Source organism: Chrysochloris asiatica, unplaced genomic scaffold, assembly GCF_000296735.1.
Source record: "Chrysochloris asiatica unplaced genomic scaffold, ChrAsi1.0 scaffold00194, whole genome shotgun sequence".
Classification (NCBI taxonomy): Eukaryota; Metazoa; Chordata; class Mammalia; order Afrosoricida; family Chrysochloridae; genus Chrysochloris; species Chrysochloris asiatica.
In genome coordinates, this window is record NW_006408712.1 from 1,231,594 (window position 1) to 1,246,173 (window position 14,580).

Below are 14,580 nucleotides of genomic sequence, written 5' to 3' on the forward strand. Positions count from 1 at the left end.
TTAACTAGAGGAAGACAAAAAAAAAAAAACAATAAGGGTAAATTGCTACAATTTGATGAACCTGACTTATACTCATGGAGGTTGTAACTCTAAATATCAACAGAGAAGGAAGGAGTCTTTACATCAAGTTATCAATGTTATCCCCTCTGTACACAGGGTAGATAGGGACAGGCAACTTAGACATTGGCTACCTAAAATGAGGGAGCGATAAAAGCATGAAGTGACTGGCTTACAAGGTTTCAAGAGGGAGTTTAGTTTAAGAGTGTGTGAGGGAAAAGAGTCCCCACTGAATAGTTTTCATCTTGTCTAGATGGGTCTGGAAAAAGAGATGGGGATAAGATTCTTATGATTAAATAATGAGTAAAAGTTACCTTGACTAATTTCGACTGTCACAATTGCAAAGGTAAAAGTTTTGTAACAAAAATGGGGGAGAAGTTAATCTTACAGTCCAGAAACAGAGAAGCCTAGGACCATCAAGGGAGAAGAGTATAAGTGGTACGCAGGACCTTATCCAGAGAAGCAGTGACACCAGAGATGGAGGCAGAGATGGGAACATGGAGAGGGGGAGTGGCTAAGGACTCTAAATTCATGGGAACCGAGGGACTAAGAGATAGTGGCCATGAGGCAGACTTGCAGAATGTGCCCTTTGGTGGTGTAAATTATTATATATGCCTGAGTGTTTAAAAAAAAAAAAAAGAGCTAAAGTGAATAGAGAGAAATACTATTAACTGTACTTGGAGTGGATTGTAATCATTGTGATAAAACAAACTGTACGATTTGTTGACTGTAAAACTGATGATCTGCCCTGTAAACTGTTATTCAATCCACAATAAAAACTTAAGGAAACCAAAAAATAAGTTTGTATAACACTACACATAAAACTGATGTTAATTTTTTATTGCCTTCAGCACAAAAATTCTGAATTTCTTAGGATTAAAGCTGTTTACAATTTGAATGCAACCTACTTCTTTAGCTTCATCTTTTGCCACTCTCAAACACTTTTCTTTCTCATTATCCACCTTGTCATTGAATACCACTCTCATCTCCCATGATTAGTCTGCAAGGCCAATTCCCTCAATTCCAGGAATTATAAAAATTACTCATGTATTCTTGTGTAGAAAAAGATGGTAGTGTAGCTGACAGAAAAAGATGGTAGTGTAGCTGACACCTAATCATTATCCTTCAATTAAGTCTAAATATCTTTTAACACTTACCTTATCTGCACACATTGATACTTTAATGTCCTGCTGAGATATTTCATAATGTCGAATATTAAAAACATAGTTACCAGCCAGTTTCAAAATATCAGCTGAAATATACTCCAGTACAGCCACAATATATAAGGAGACATGGTAGTCTACTTTGTATCCTAGAACTTCCTGTGGAAAAATAAACCATTTCATTCCAGACAATTGCACTGTCAGTTAGTTATCAGTTAAAATACATAAAAATCACTACTTAAGATTTTGCATATAAGGAAATTTCAAATATCTAAATTTATGGACACCAGCATCAGGGGTGCTTTTTTTTTAATTTAAGGAGGCAGCTAATTTAGCAAATCTGCCTTAGATATAAAACAAAAATACACAATTGATTCTAACATAAGAATCTTGGGTTGTACATCACTGAAAGCAACACCATTAGTATATTTTCTAAAATCCATTTAACATGTATCTGATATCTTAAAAGGACATTTCTTTAACCAGTATTCCACAATGACAGTGACTTCTATTGAGGGGAATACATGTATTTGAAACTGCTATAGAAAGGTCTTCAAATCCATAAACACCAAGTATTTTCTATAGACAAAATAATGTACCCTGGCTTACTTTTCAAATTTATACAAAGGTATCCATGATAAACATGGACTAATTTTTAAATAGTTCTGAACTCTCATGTGGTATTTTCCTACATATTTTCTTAAGCAACAAAAACATTAATAATCACGGTCTACTACAATGGAATCAGTCAAAGGTAGCAACCATTGGAAGATGCCACAACGATGCATTATTATCACTGTCTTTTAGTATATTTGAAAGGCAATCTAATTTTATCAGAGCATATTAATCTTTATTTTACGTGTTCATTAAAAGCTATATTCACATACATAAATAAATGCATGCTTTGATATATAAGGAGCCCTGCTAGAGGATAAGCATTGGACTACTATCTGCAAGGTCAATGATTCAAACCCACCAGCCACTTGTATATGCATACTGATACACACCAATATACACAAACATAGATTATGCTACTTAACCACTGTTTAAATACACCGATCAAATCTCACTGCCACAAAGATTACGACTTAAAGCAACCTACAGAACTGAGCAAACTGACCCACCAAGTTGCCAATATTTATGGAAGCATACTGCCTCATCTTTCTCATTCAGAGCAGTTGGTGGGTTTGAACCATGACCTTTCAGTTAACAACTGAGTACTTTTAACCAATGTGCCACTAGAGCTCCTTAAGTACACCAGTGCTACATAAAATAAGTCTCCTTTGTTATTGAAAACACCTTGCCAATGTTTCTTTTTTTTGTTGTTACCTTCAATGAAGGATGGATTTTGTCCACAGGCAGTAAGAGAGGATTTCTTCGTTTTCGTTTCTCTATGGCAGATTGTGCATCAGCAATAGCCCATTTATCAATTGGATGAGGAAAAGTCTTTTGAACTCGTTCCTGTGCAGATCATAGCAGTACCACTGCAGTATTAACTTTCAAAGAAGTAAAAACTTCATACAAAATTCAACTTTATCATTATCCTTAGAACTAGTAGATAAAGTGACATAGTATATTCTGACTTATAATAAATGAACTTTTGGTTAAAAAAAAAAAAAAATCAAGAGGACTACCAAGATTTTCCACATAATTGCTATGGGTGTTATTAGTGTCATTGAGTCGGTTCTGACTCATAGCAACCCTGTACGTGTCTCCAAGAAGTAGCGGGTGAGTCTGAAATGCCAATCTTGCGGTTCAAACCAAGCTTGCAATTCAATGCTTTAACCTACAGTGCCACACCAGAACTTCAACAGCTAGGACAGAAAAAAGTAAACTAAAAGAAAGTTTAACAATATGCACAATTAAGATGGTACTGGGAAAAGGAAAAATTAATAATATATCAGTTGTTGTTAATTGCCTGTGGAGTTAGTTCCAACTCATAGAGACTCTGTATAGGGTTTCCAAGGAGCAGCTGGTGGGTTTAAACCGCCAACCTTGTGGTTAGCAGTATAGTGCTTATTCTACAGTGCCACACCAGGACTCCTAATAATATATAGAAAAGGTTAAAGCTAACACAGAATCCTGGTGTGGCACTGTAGGATATGCACTGGACTGCAAGGTCACTTGAGTCATAAAGTTGGTGGTTCAAACACACCAGCAACTCCTTGAAAACCTTTGCAGGGTCACTGTATTAAGTCAGAACTGATTCGACAGCTCTTAACAACAACAGCAACAAAGCTAACATGAAATAGTGTATTAGTGAGTTTTATAGTTTCTTAGCTAAATTTACTTAGCCAGTTATTAACTCATTATTAATAATTATTATACATTAACTCTTTTGCTAATCTGAGATGCTCCAATATAGAAAAGAATTGAGAAGAACTGCTATTATGTACATTTTTTTCCTTTGCAGGGTAGGAGTAAGGAGTAAGAGAACTACAGCTAGGGCTAGGATATCGTGTAGTGCTAGCATTATGGTTAGGACTAAGGTGAGTGTTAGGCTTTGAGGTAAGGACTGGACTAGGGCTAGGAGTGGGGTTTGATCTAGTTTTAGGGTTACAGTTGCTATTGCTGTTAAGCGCCGTTGATTTGATTCTGGCTCAGAGACCCTGTATAGGGGTTTCAAGGAGCAGCTTGGTAGATTTCAACTGCCAACCCTGTAGTTCACAGCCCAGTGCTAATCCTAATGTCACACCAAAAGGTTTATTTTAGTTATTTTCTAGAAATCTACTTGATTTCCCTCTTAATTAGATATTCTATGCCTACACTATTCCTTCTTTTTATTTTGTTGAGGGTTTTTTGTTGTTATTGCAAACTGGACTATGGACAATGGAATCTTTTTTTTTCTTAAATGTTTTATTGTGAATTATGTGATAGTTTACATGGGAGAACATTGGTTTTACATTCATTCTATCATATATCATCTCACTGCCATGGTTACAATCCCCTCCATGCAATCCTTCCCCCGTGCCCCCCAGGTCTTCAGTACATAGTCGCTCTCCAAGAGCGTACGCTATTTTTACAATTATATTTTGTTTTTAATATATTTACCTATTGAAAAACATGCTTTTAGTTTATTTAATATTCAAATCTTACAGCATAGAACAGAGAAACAAATGTTTTAATTCTAAGAGAACCTAAAAACCTTAATAGCTCAATTACTCCAACTTAATGTTTTCCTTTACACTGTGTGATACCTTGAATTTACTTGATATAGCTTTTCTATCTTTTAATTCCAACCAAGTGACTGAATGATGTTGTGAAGTGACATCAAGTCGGTTCTGACCCATAGCAACCCTGTATAGGGTTTCCGAGGAGCAGCTGGTAAGCTTGAACCACCAACTATGCAGTTCCAATGGCTTCACAGTCTGGCGCATTAACCCACAGCGCCACACCGTCAGGACGCTAAATCTGGGAATGGTTACTTTTGTCATCCAGCTAGGTTTAAAAGGAGCCATCTCTCAGAAGCAGGAAAGATGATGCCAGGACCATCAAGATGGAAAAGCATGAGCGGAGTGTGAGATCCTTACCTAGAAAAGCTTTGACAGCAGAGGCAGTGGCATAGCTGCTGGCTATAGGCATATGGACTGAGTAGAGCTGAGTGTCCATGGGGCGGGAGACTGACTTGCAGAATGTACGCTTTGGACATTCACAGACTAGCTAAAAGAGCTTTGTAACATTTGCCAGAGCAAGGCAGAAGCCAAGGGACCATGTGTCTGAGAAGCAGAGACCAGAGTGAGGCCAGCCTGTGGTATGGCAGACAAGTGGCATTCCTGACTACAGAATTGCTGCCACCTGAGTTATTTGATCCTGAATTGTAACCTGTTCACTTCCCTAATAAATCCCATAGTAGAGAGTATTGTTATGAGTCTGTGTGGCCACTGCAATGGATTGTCGAACCCAGATGTGAAGCAGAGAGTGCTCTGGGAGGGACGGCTGGTGTCAGAATAAGGTAAAGAAGGTTGTAGGGTAGAGGCATATCTGACCTTCACTTCATAGGAATCCACCTTGGGCTGATTTTAAGTTTGATTCTGTTTCTCCCTTGTGAAGCCAGAGGAAGTCAGACATGACTCCCATATTGTTTTTGCACACTGGAAATTGATACATTACAGAAATAATCTTCAAAAGAAAGTATGCAATTTACGTGTATATATAAATTTATGTATCTTATATAAGACTGAATAAGGAGTATCATACAAAAGCAATTTTGAAGCTGTTCAGAGAGATATTTCTTTTTTTAACGTTTTATTGTCAAGGTTTACAGGAAAGATCATCAGTGCTTTATTTTAAAAATCATACACTTTGTTTCAGAGTTCTGGTGTGGCACTGTGGATTAATGCACTGGACTGCAAAGTCAGTTTGAATCACAACGACGCGGTTCGAGCTTACCAGTTGCTCCTTGGAAATTCTATGCAGGGTCACTGTGAGTCAGAACTGACTCATCATCAGCACTTAACAACAACAGTTTGTTTCATCTCAATGATTACATATCCCTCCATGTAACAACAATTATCCACCTCCTCCCTCTGGTTCCTAGTTCCATTCCACTTATCTTTCCATTCCCTTCTCAACTTTGCTCTTAGATAAATGTTGGCCTTTTGATTTTGAATGATTGATGGCCATTCCTTGGTGAGTATACCTTACTAATGTTGTTGTCCCCCGATATACCTATCTACTGCTTGGCTGAACTGAGCTACGAAAGTGAGCTCATTTCCAGACTTCAAGGGTGGTGGAAGCCATAATGTCATGTTCCTCTAGTTTCTTTCTGACCAGTAAGCTCGGTCTTTATTATTACATTAATAATTTTGAGTTTTCTTCCACATTTTCTCCTACTATGTCCAGGACTTTCTAATGTGATCTCTTTCAGAGTAGTTGGTAGTGGTAGCCAGGCACCATCTAGTTTTACTGATCTCAGAGTCATGGAGATTGATGTTCCATTAGTCCTTTGGACTAACTGATTCCAAGCATCTTCAGTTTTCATTACTTTTCCCTTCTCTGCACATGTAAAAACCAATAGTTTTGCCTCAGATGGCCACTTACGAGCTTTTAAGATCCCAGCCACTACTCACCAAAGTAGGATGTAGAACAATTCCTTTGTGGACTGTGCTATACCAATTGACCTAAACTTTATAATAAACTGCCAAACAATTTCCAAAGTGGTTATACCATCTTACATTCCCACTAGCAATGTACTAGTTGCATGACAACCTCACCAAATTTGTTGCTGCCAGTCTTTTAATTTTAGTTATTTTACTGGGAGTAAGATGTAATTTCATTGTGGTTTTAATATTTATTTCTCTGATGACTTAAAAGCATTTGAGTCCCTGTTCATATGTTTAAAGACCATTAATATATCTTATTTTGTGGAGTATGTGTGAAATATTGCTCATTTTAGGGAGGAAGGTTCATTTTTATTATCAATTTGTAGTTTTTAGTATATCCTTGATACAAATCCTTTGTCAGGAGTATGTACTACAAACATGGTAGACACTGTAGGTAGGATAAGCACTCAACCAGAAGGTCAGTTTGAACCGTAAGGTGAGCGGTTCAAACTCACCAGCTGCTCCTCAGGTGCTAGAGGAGAATACTGAAAGTGCCATGGGCTGCCAAAAGAACCAAAAGATCTGTGTTGGAAGAAGTGCAGCCAAAGTGCTCCTTGGAGGCCAGGATGGCCAAACTTCGTCTCTCATACTCTGGACATATTATAAGGAGGAATCAGTCACTGGAGAAGGATATCACGTTTGATAAGGTGGAGGGTCAGAAAAAAAGAGGAAGACCCCCAGCGAGATGGATTGACAAAATGGCAGCATCAATGGGCTCGAGCATGGCAACAACTGTGAGGTTAGCCCAGGACTGGGCAGTGTTTCATTCTGTTGTGCATAGGGTCGCTATGAGTCGGCACCGACTTGATGGCACTTAACGACAACGAGTCAGAACCGCCTCGATAGCACTTAACAACAACAAAATGACTCACACCCTTTTAATTTTTTCATTAATTCTATTATTTAGTAGTTATTGTATTTTGAGTTTTCCTTTAAAAAATTTTTGCCTAAACCAAGGTGGTCATGAAAACATTTCTCTTATTTTTCTTGTAGAAATGTTAGTTTCAACTTTTTTTGAGGCTATAAGCCATCTCAAACTAATTTTTGTATGTGATGTGAAATTGGTTTCAAAGTTGTTTTTATCCATTTGTTCTAGCACTCTTTTTACTCAAAAAGTTCTTGCCTCCCACTGAATTGCCAAAATATAAAATATTACAAATACAGACCCCCCTCTCACTGCCACTGCCACTGAGTCAATTCTGATACATAGTGACCCTGTATAGGGTTACTAAGGCTATATAAAGATTCACAGCAGCAGAAGACCTCCTCTTTCTTCCATGGTGCAAATGGCTAATATGTCTGAACTACCGACCATGCGATTAGACAATTCAGTGCTTATCCTAAAGGTCATAATGGTTACTTATACAGATATACATGCCTGGTGTGGCACTGTAGGCACTAACCACAAGGTTGCCAGTTCAAACCCATCAGAATCCCTATTCAGGGTTGCTATAAGTGGGAATGGACTCCATGAAACTTAAGAATATCATATATATAAAATATGTATCACACATAATTTCAAAAGTTTTTGCTTACAAAGTAATTTTAGAATGATATATTTATAGATACCAAAATTAAGTTGCCCATTAACTTTTTGAAATAATATAAAAGCTTTTACCTCCACATCTTGAACAGTTCTTGGTTGAGCCATACATAATTTATTAAGCAGTTGAAAAATCAGATCTTCAATATAATAGAGAGACTCTTCATTAGCTGAAAGATTGGGATGTACTTGTTCCTGAACCTTTAAAAAAAATTTTTTTTAGTTAATATACCAGCAAAACAATATGTACTGAACAAAAGTCAGATAATTTTATATATAATAATATTTTACTAAAATTGTCAGTAAATACAGACTTAAAACACAAAACTGGAAAATAAAAATTACATTTGTTTTTCACTCTAAATCTTTCTTAATCGACAGAATAATGGTTCTTAAGCTTTTCTGAATCTCATATCCACTGTACACGTCAATACCATTGAAAGAGTTCCTTCCAACCACCAAAAAGCACCCAAATTTTTCTACACGATTTCAAGGAAATTATGGATGCCCTCAAGTCAACTAATAGACACAGTAAGAGTCTATGAACAACACATCTTAAATCCCAGCAATACAGGTAGCTGTTGCTGTTAGGTTACACTGAGGAGGTTCCAATTCATAGCTAACAGATAAATATATATAATATATATGTAACATATATAACAGACCTAAACACTACCCGGTACTACGCCATTACAATCATTCCATTTGTGTCTGTGTATGATTTTAAGACCATTGTTAATGCTGCCATTGTATCAATCAATCTGGTTAAGATACAATGACCCTCCATTTTACCAAATACGATGTCCTTCTCCAGGGACACTGACATTTCCTGATAACATGTCTAAATTACTAGAGATGAAATCTTGCCATCCTCACTTCTAAGAAGCAATCCAGATGAATTTCTTCCAGAACAGATTTATTTGTTCTTCTCCCAGTCCATAGTACTTTAAATATTCTTGGCCAATACTAAAATTCAAATGCATTAATTCTTATATAATCTTTATTATCCACTGTCCAGCTTTCACATTCATATGAAACAAGTGAGAATACTATGGCTTGGGACAGGCACATTTAGTCCGGAAACTAGCATCTTTGTTCTTGAACAAGAAGCCTTATGCAGCAGATTTACTTAATGAATATATCATTTGATTTCTTGATTGCTGCTTCCATGAATGTTGATTTTTGGATCCAAGTAAAATGAAGTAAGTCTTGAAAAATTTCACTCTTTTCTCCATATATCATGATGTTATTTACTGGGCCAGGTATGAGGATTTTTGTTTTCTTTGCATTTGAGTGCAATTCACACCAAAGGCTGTAGTATTTGATTTCCATCAGTAAGTACTTCAAGTCCTTTTCCTTCCAGCAAACTAAGTTGTGTCATCTGTATATCACAGGTTAATGATTCTTTCTTCAAATGTGAAGCCACATTCTTCTTCATATAATTCAATTTCTCAAATTATTTGCTTATTAGTCAGCATACAAAGTATGATGAAAGGATACAACCTCAATGCACAGCTTTACTTATTTTAAACCATTCAGCATCTCTTTGTTCTGTTGGAACAACTGTCTCTTGGTCTATGTACAGGTTCTTCATGAACACAATTAAGTAGTCTGGAATTTCAATTCTTCGCAGTGTTACCCACAGCTTGTTTAAAGCCACAAAGTTGAGTGTTTTTGTGTAGTCAATAAAGTACAAGTAAACATCTTTCTAAACTCTGGTTTCGTTGCTGTTATTAAGGGCTGAGTTGGGTCCAAATCAACTCATACTGACCCTGTATAGGGTTTCCAAAGAGCAGCTGGTAGGGTTGAACTAGCGACTTGTGGTTCACTGTCCAGTGATGATCCTATAGTGCCACACCTGGAGTCTCTGGTAGCGTAGTGGATTACAAGCTGGGCTGCTAACTGCAAAGTCAGCAGTTCGAATCTACCAGCTGTTCAGCAGGAGAAAGATGAGACTTTTTGCTCCCAAAAAGATTTACAGCTTTGGAAACCCTATACAGGGTCGCTATGAGTCAGAACCAACTCCACAGTACATAACCACCACCACCACCAAGCATCTTTCTGGTATTCTCTGTTTCAACCAAGATTCATCTGACATCAGCAAAATAATATCTCTCATTCTATATTCTCTTTTGAATCAAAGATGAATTTTTGGCAGCTTCCTGTCAGATGTACTGCTGTAATTGCTTTTTAATTAACTTTAGCAAAATTATACTGCATGTGACATTAATATTGTTTGATGATTTCTGCACCTTTCTTTGAAATGGGCATAATCTAGACCTCTTTCAGTCAGTTGACTAGGTCTTCTAAATTTCTCTTCATATCCGAATGAGTGCTTCTAGCGCTGCATTGGTTTGTTGACACATTTCAATCTAAATTCCATCAATTCCTGAAGTCTTGTTGTTCAAAAAGCCAATGCCTTCTATATAACTTCCTTCAATGCCATTGGTTCTCAATCAAATGCTATCTCTTGAAATGGTGAACACTCACCGATTCTTCTTGGTATAGCGTCATTCAATATTTTACCCACTGTTGTTGTCTATGTAGTCAGTTCCAACTCACAGCAACCTTGTGTACAGTTTCTGAGAGCTGCTTGTGGGTTTGAACTCCCAACCTTGCATTTAGCAGTTCACTGCTTATCCTATAGCACCACACCAGGACTCATATTACCTATTATTGTTGTGGTTGTTAGTGCCATCGAGTCGGTTCCAACCAACAGCGACCCTTCTGAGAAGCGGCTGGTGAGTTTGACCTGCCAACCCTGAGGTTCAAACTGACCTTGCAGTCCAACACATTAACCCACAGCACCATACCAGGACTCCATGTTGCCCATTGTTGTTGTTGTTGTTTTTAAATGACATCTAGTTGGGTCCGGCCCATAGCAACCTTGCATAGGGTTTCCTAGGAACAGCTGATGAGCTTGAACAGCTGACCCTGCGGTTCAAACCAATTTTGCACTCCTGCACATGAACCCACAGCTCCACAACAGGACTCCAAGTTGCTCATAGAATCCTTCAATATTGCAACCCAAGTTTGAATTTTCTCTTCAGTTTTTTTCAGATTGAGAAAAGCTGAGCATGTTCTTCCCTTTTGGTTTTCTAACTCCAGGTCTTTGCACATTTCACTGTAATACTTTGCTTTGCCTTCTCGAGGTGCCCACTGAAATTCTCTTTTCAGCTCTTTTATTTTGCTTTAGCTTCTCTACATTTAAGGCCAAGTTTCAGAGTTGCTTCTGGCACCCATTTTGGTTTTTTCTTCTTTCCTGTCTTTTTAATAACCTTTCATCTTTCTTCTAGAATGATGTGCTTGATGTCACCCCACAACTCCTTTGGTTCCACCATCAGTGACTAATGCATCAAATCTGTTCTTGAGATGGTCTCTAAACTGGATATATGCAAAAGATACAACCTTGCTTGCTGAAAATGAAGAGGACTTAAAACACTGATGAAGATACAAGACCACAGATTTCAGTATGGGTTGCACCTCAACATAAAGAAAACAAAAATCCTGACTGCTGGACCAATAAATAATATCATGATCATTGGAGGAAAGACTGAACTTGTCAAAGACTTCATTTTGCTTGAATCCACTATCAACACTCATTGAACGGCAGTCAAGAATTCAAATGACGTATTGCATTGGACAAATCTGCTCAAGACCTCTTTAAAGTGGTCAAGAGCAAAGATGTCAGTTTGAGGACTAAGGTGCACCTGACCCAAGCCATGGTATTTTCAATAACCTCATATGCGTGTGAAAGTTGAACAACGAATAAGGAAGACCGTAGAAGAATTGGTGCATTTAAGTTATGGTGCTGGAGAAAAGTATTAGAAACACCATGGACTGCTAGAACAACAAACAAATCTGTATTGGAAAAAACAGCCAGAATGCTTCTTAGATGCCAGGATGGTGAGACTGCGTCTCTCACACTTTGAAAATATTATTAGGAGGGATCAGTCCCTGAAAAGGACACTGTTGTTGTTGTTGTTGTTAAGTGCTACCAAGTTGGTTCTGACTCATAGCGACCCTGTATAAAGTTTCTGAAGATCGGCTGTTGAGCTTGAACCATAGACATTGTGGTACAAATGACCTCGCAGTCTAGCACATTAGCCCACAGCACCACACCAGGACTCTGAAGAAGGACATTTTGCTTGGTAAATTCAACTATAAAGAGAAAGACCCCCAAGGAAATGGGCTGGGACAGTGGCAACAGCAATGGGCTCAAGCTTAGCAATGTCTTTGAGGATGGCACGCAGGCCCAGGCAGTGTTTTGTTCTGTTCTGCATAAGGTGGATATGAGTTGGAGCCAACTCGACAGCATTCAACAACAATTCTCCAGGTCATATTTGGGCTCTTGTGGATGTTTTAATTGCTTTAGCTTCAGTCTGAACTTAACATACAAGCAATTGATAGTCTATTCCACAGTCTGACCCTAGACTTGATTTGGCTTAGGATACTGAGCTTCCCCACTGTCTTTCTCAAAGATGTAGTCAATTGATTCCTTAGTACTCAATCTGGTGAAATCCATATATATAGTTACTTTGTATGTTGTTGAAAAAAAATGGTATTTGCCATGAATAAACTGTTTATCTTGCAAAATTTTATCATGCAATCTTCAGTACTGTTTCTGTCAAAAGGCCATATTTTCCAATTACTGATCTCTTTGTTTCCAACTTTCCCATTCTAATCATCAGTAACTATCAATGCCTCTTGATTCCATGACTGATCAATTTCAGACTAAAAAAGTTCACGAATTCTTCAATTTCATCATCACTAGCTTTAGCAGTTGGTGCATAAATTTGACTAACAGTGGTAATAACTGATCTTCCTTATAGGTGTATGGGGACGAGGTTTTCTGCTCCCGCAAAGGTTTACAGGTTCAGAAACCCTGTACTGGGTTACTATGAGTTGGAATCCACTCCATGGCATTTAACAACTTGTAGGCATATGGATATTATGCTAACACAAACAGCAGTATATTTCATGATTTATCTTGAAATGCTTGTAACCAGGAATGCAACGGCTTCTTCTTCAGCTTATCATTCATGGCATAATAATATTCCATTACATGATGGCTCCAATTAATATGGCCAAAATCAGTCCATTTCCGCTCACTAGTACCTAGGATATCAATCTTTATGCATTCCATTTTGTTTTTGATGACTTCTAATTCTCCTACATTCTTACTTTGTGCGTTCTACATTCTGATTATTAATAAATAGATGTTTGCAGCTGTTTGTTCTCACTTTGAGTTGTGTCACATCAACAAATCAAGTCCCAAAAACTTTGCTCCATCCACACCATTAAAGTCAACTCTACTTTGAGGAGGCAATTCTTTCCCCAGTTGTATTTTGAGTGCCTTCCAACCAGAGTGGCTCATCTTCTAGCACTGTTATCAGACAATGTTCTACTACTATTTATAAGTTCTTGACTGGCTAAGTTTTCAGAAGTGGTCCACCTCTCCTTGCTAGTCTGTCTTAGTCTGCAATATCTGCTGATACTTGTTCACCTTGGGTCATCCTACTAGTACTTAAAATACTGGTGGCATACCTTCCTGCATCACAGCAAGACAGAAAAGTCACCACAGTATAACAAACTGACAGACAAGTCATGTTGTTGTTGTTAGATGCCATAGCTAGGTTATAACTCATAGAGACTGTAAACCTTTAAAGGGAGCAGAAAGCCTCATTTTTCTCCTCCAGACCGGTTGGTGGGTTTGAACTTTTGACCTTGTGGTTCGCAGTGCAGTGCTTAACCTACAAGCCACCAGCATGCTCTAGATGAGTCACAGTGACCCTATATAGGGCAGAGCAGAACTGTTCCTTACTGCTTCCAAAACTGTAAATCTTTATGTGAGTACACAACCTCATGTTTCTCTCATGGAATGGCTGGTTAATTTGAATAGCTAAACTTGATTAGTAAACTAATGCTTACCCCACAGCACCACATGGGTTCCTTAATAACAAAGAAAAATAATTTTAATTGAGGAAGGACTAATTTGTATTGGAGAAGGTCAAATGAAAGTGGAAACAGTATAAGTATACACTTTAAAGAAATTCGGAAAAGAAAGGTCTAAGTAAGATCATTAGAAATTCATACAGATCAACATCCAAAAAAGTTACGCTTTATTTTTTTCTTATAAATTCAAAGTTTTCATTATCTTACCATAAACTTCTATTAGATCAATGTAAAAAAAAAAAAAAACTTTCTAAAATAAACATTTTTATGGAAGTGTAACAATAAACTTCATAGGACTGTTTCCTGAATCATTAACTTTATATGGATAGGAATGTGTCCTTGGATAAGCAAAGTAATGCTTAAGAAGAACAAAACTGGAAGTCTCTCACCCCCTCATATCAAAATTTATTGCACAGCCACAGTGGTTAAAACAGCATGGTACTGATATAATTAAAGATCCATAGACCAATGGAACAAAATTGAGACCCCAGAAGTAAAACAGTCAGCTGATATTTGACAAAGGGCCAAAAACATTAAACGGAGCTCTAGTTTCCACAACAAATGGTATTGACAAAATTGGAAATCCACTTGCAGAAGAATGAAACAAAACCCATATCTCACACCATATACAAAAACAAACTTAATATGGATTAAAGACCTAAATGTAAAACCTATAAAGATCATAAAACAACAACAACAAAAAAAAACACATAGAAACAAACTTAGGGGCTCTAATAGCTGGCATAAAAACACTATCAAA

General features: G+C 37.4%; 1 protein-coding gene across 2 annotated transcripts in view; it reads right to left on the reverse strand.

Moving 5' to 3' along the window:
* The window catches only part of SOS2 (son of sevenless homolog 2 (Drosophila)), a 129,564-nt gene that overhangs the window by 75,900 nt on the left and 39,084 nt on the right, over positions 1-14,580 (reverse strand). For both annotated transcript variants that reach the window (XM_006872334.1, XM_006872335.1), the window contains exons 2-4: positions 7,941-8,066; positions 2,550-2,681; positions 1,215-1,379 (exon numbers count right to left, since the gene is read on the reverse strand). In XM_006872334.1, the coding sequence (XP_006872396.1) occupies positions 1,215-1,379; positions 2,550-2,681; positions 7,941-8,066 (423 nt within the window). The remainder of the gene's footprint in view (positions 1-1,214; positions 1,380-2,549; positions 2,682-7,940; positions 8,067-14,580) is intronic.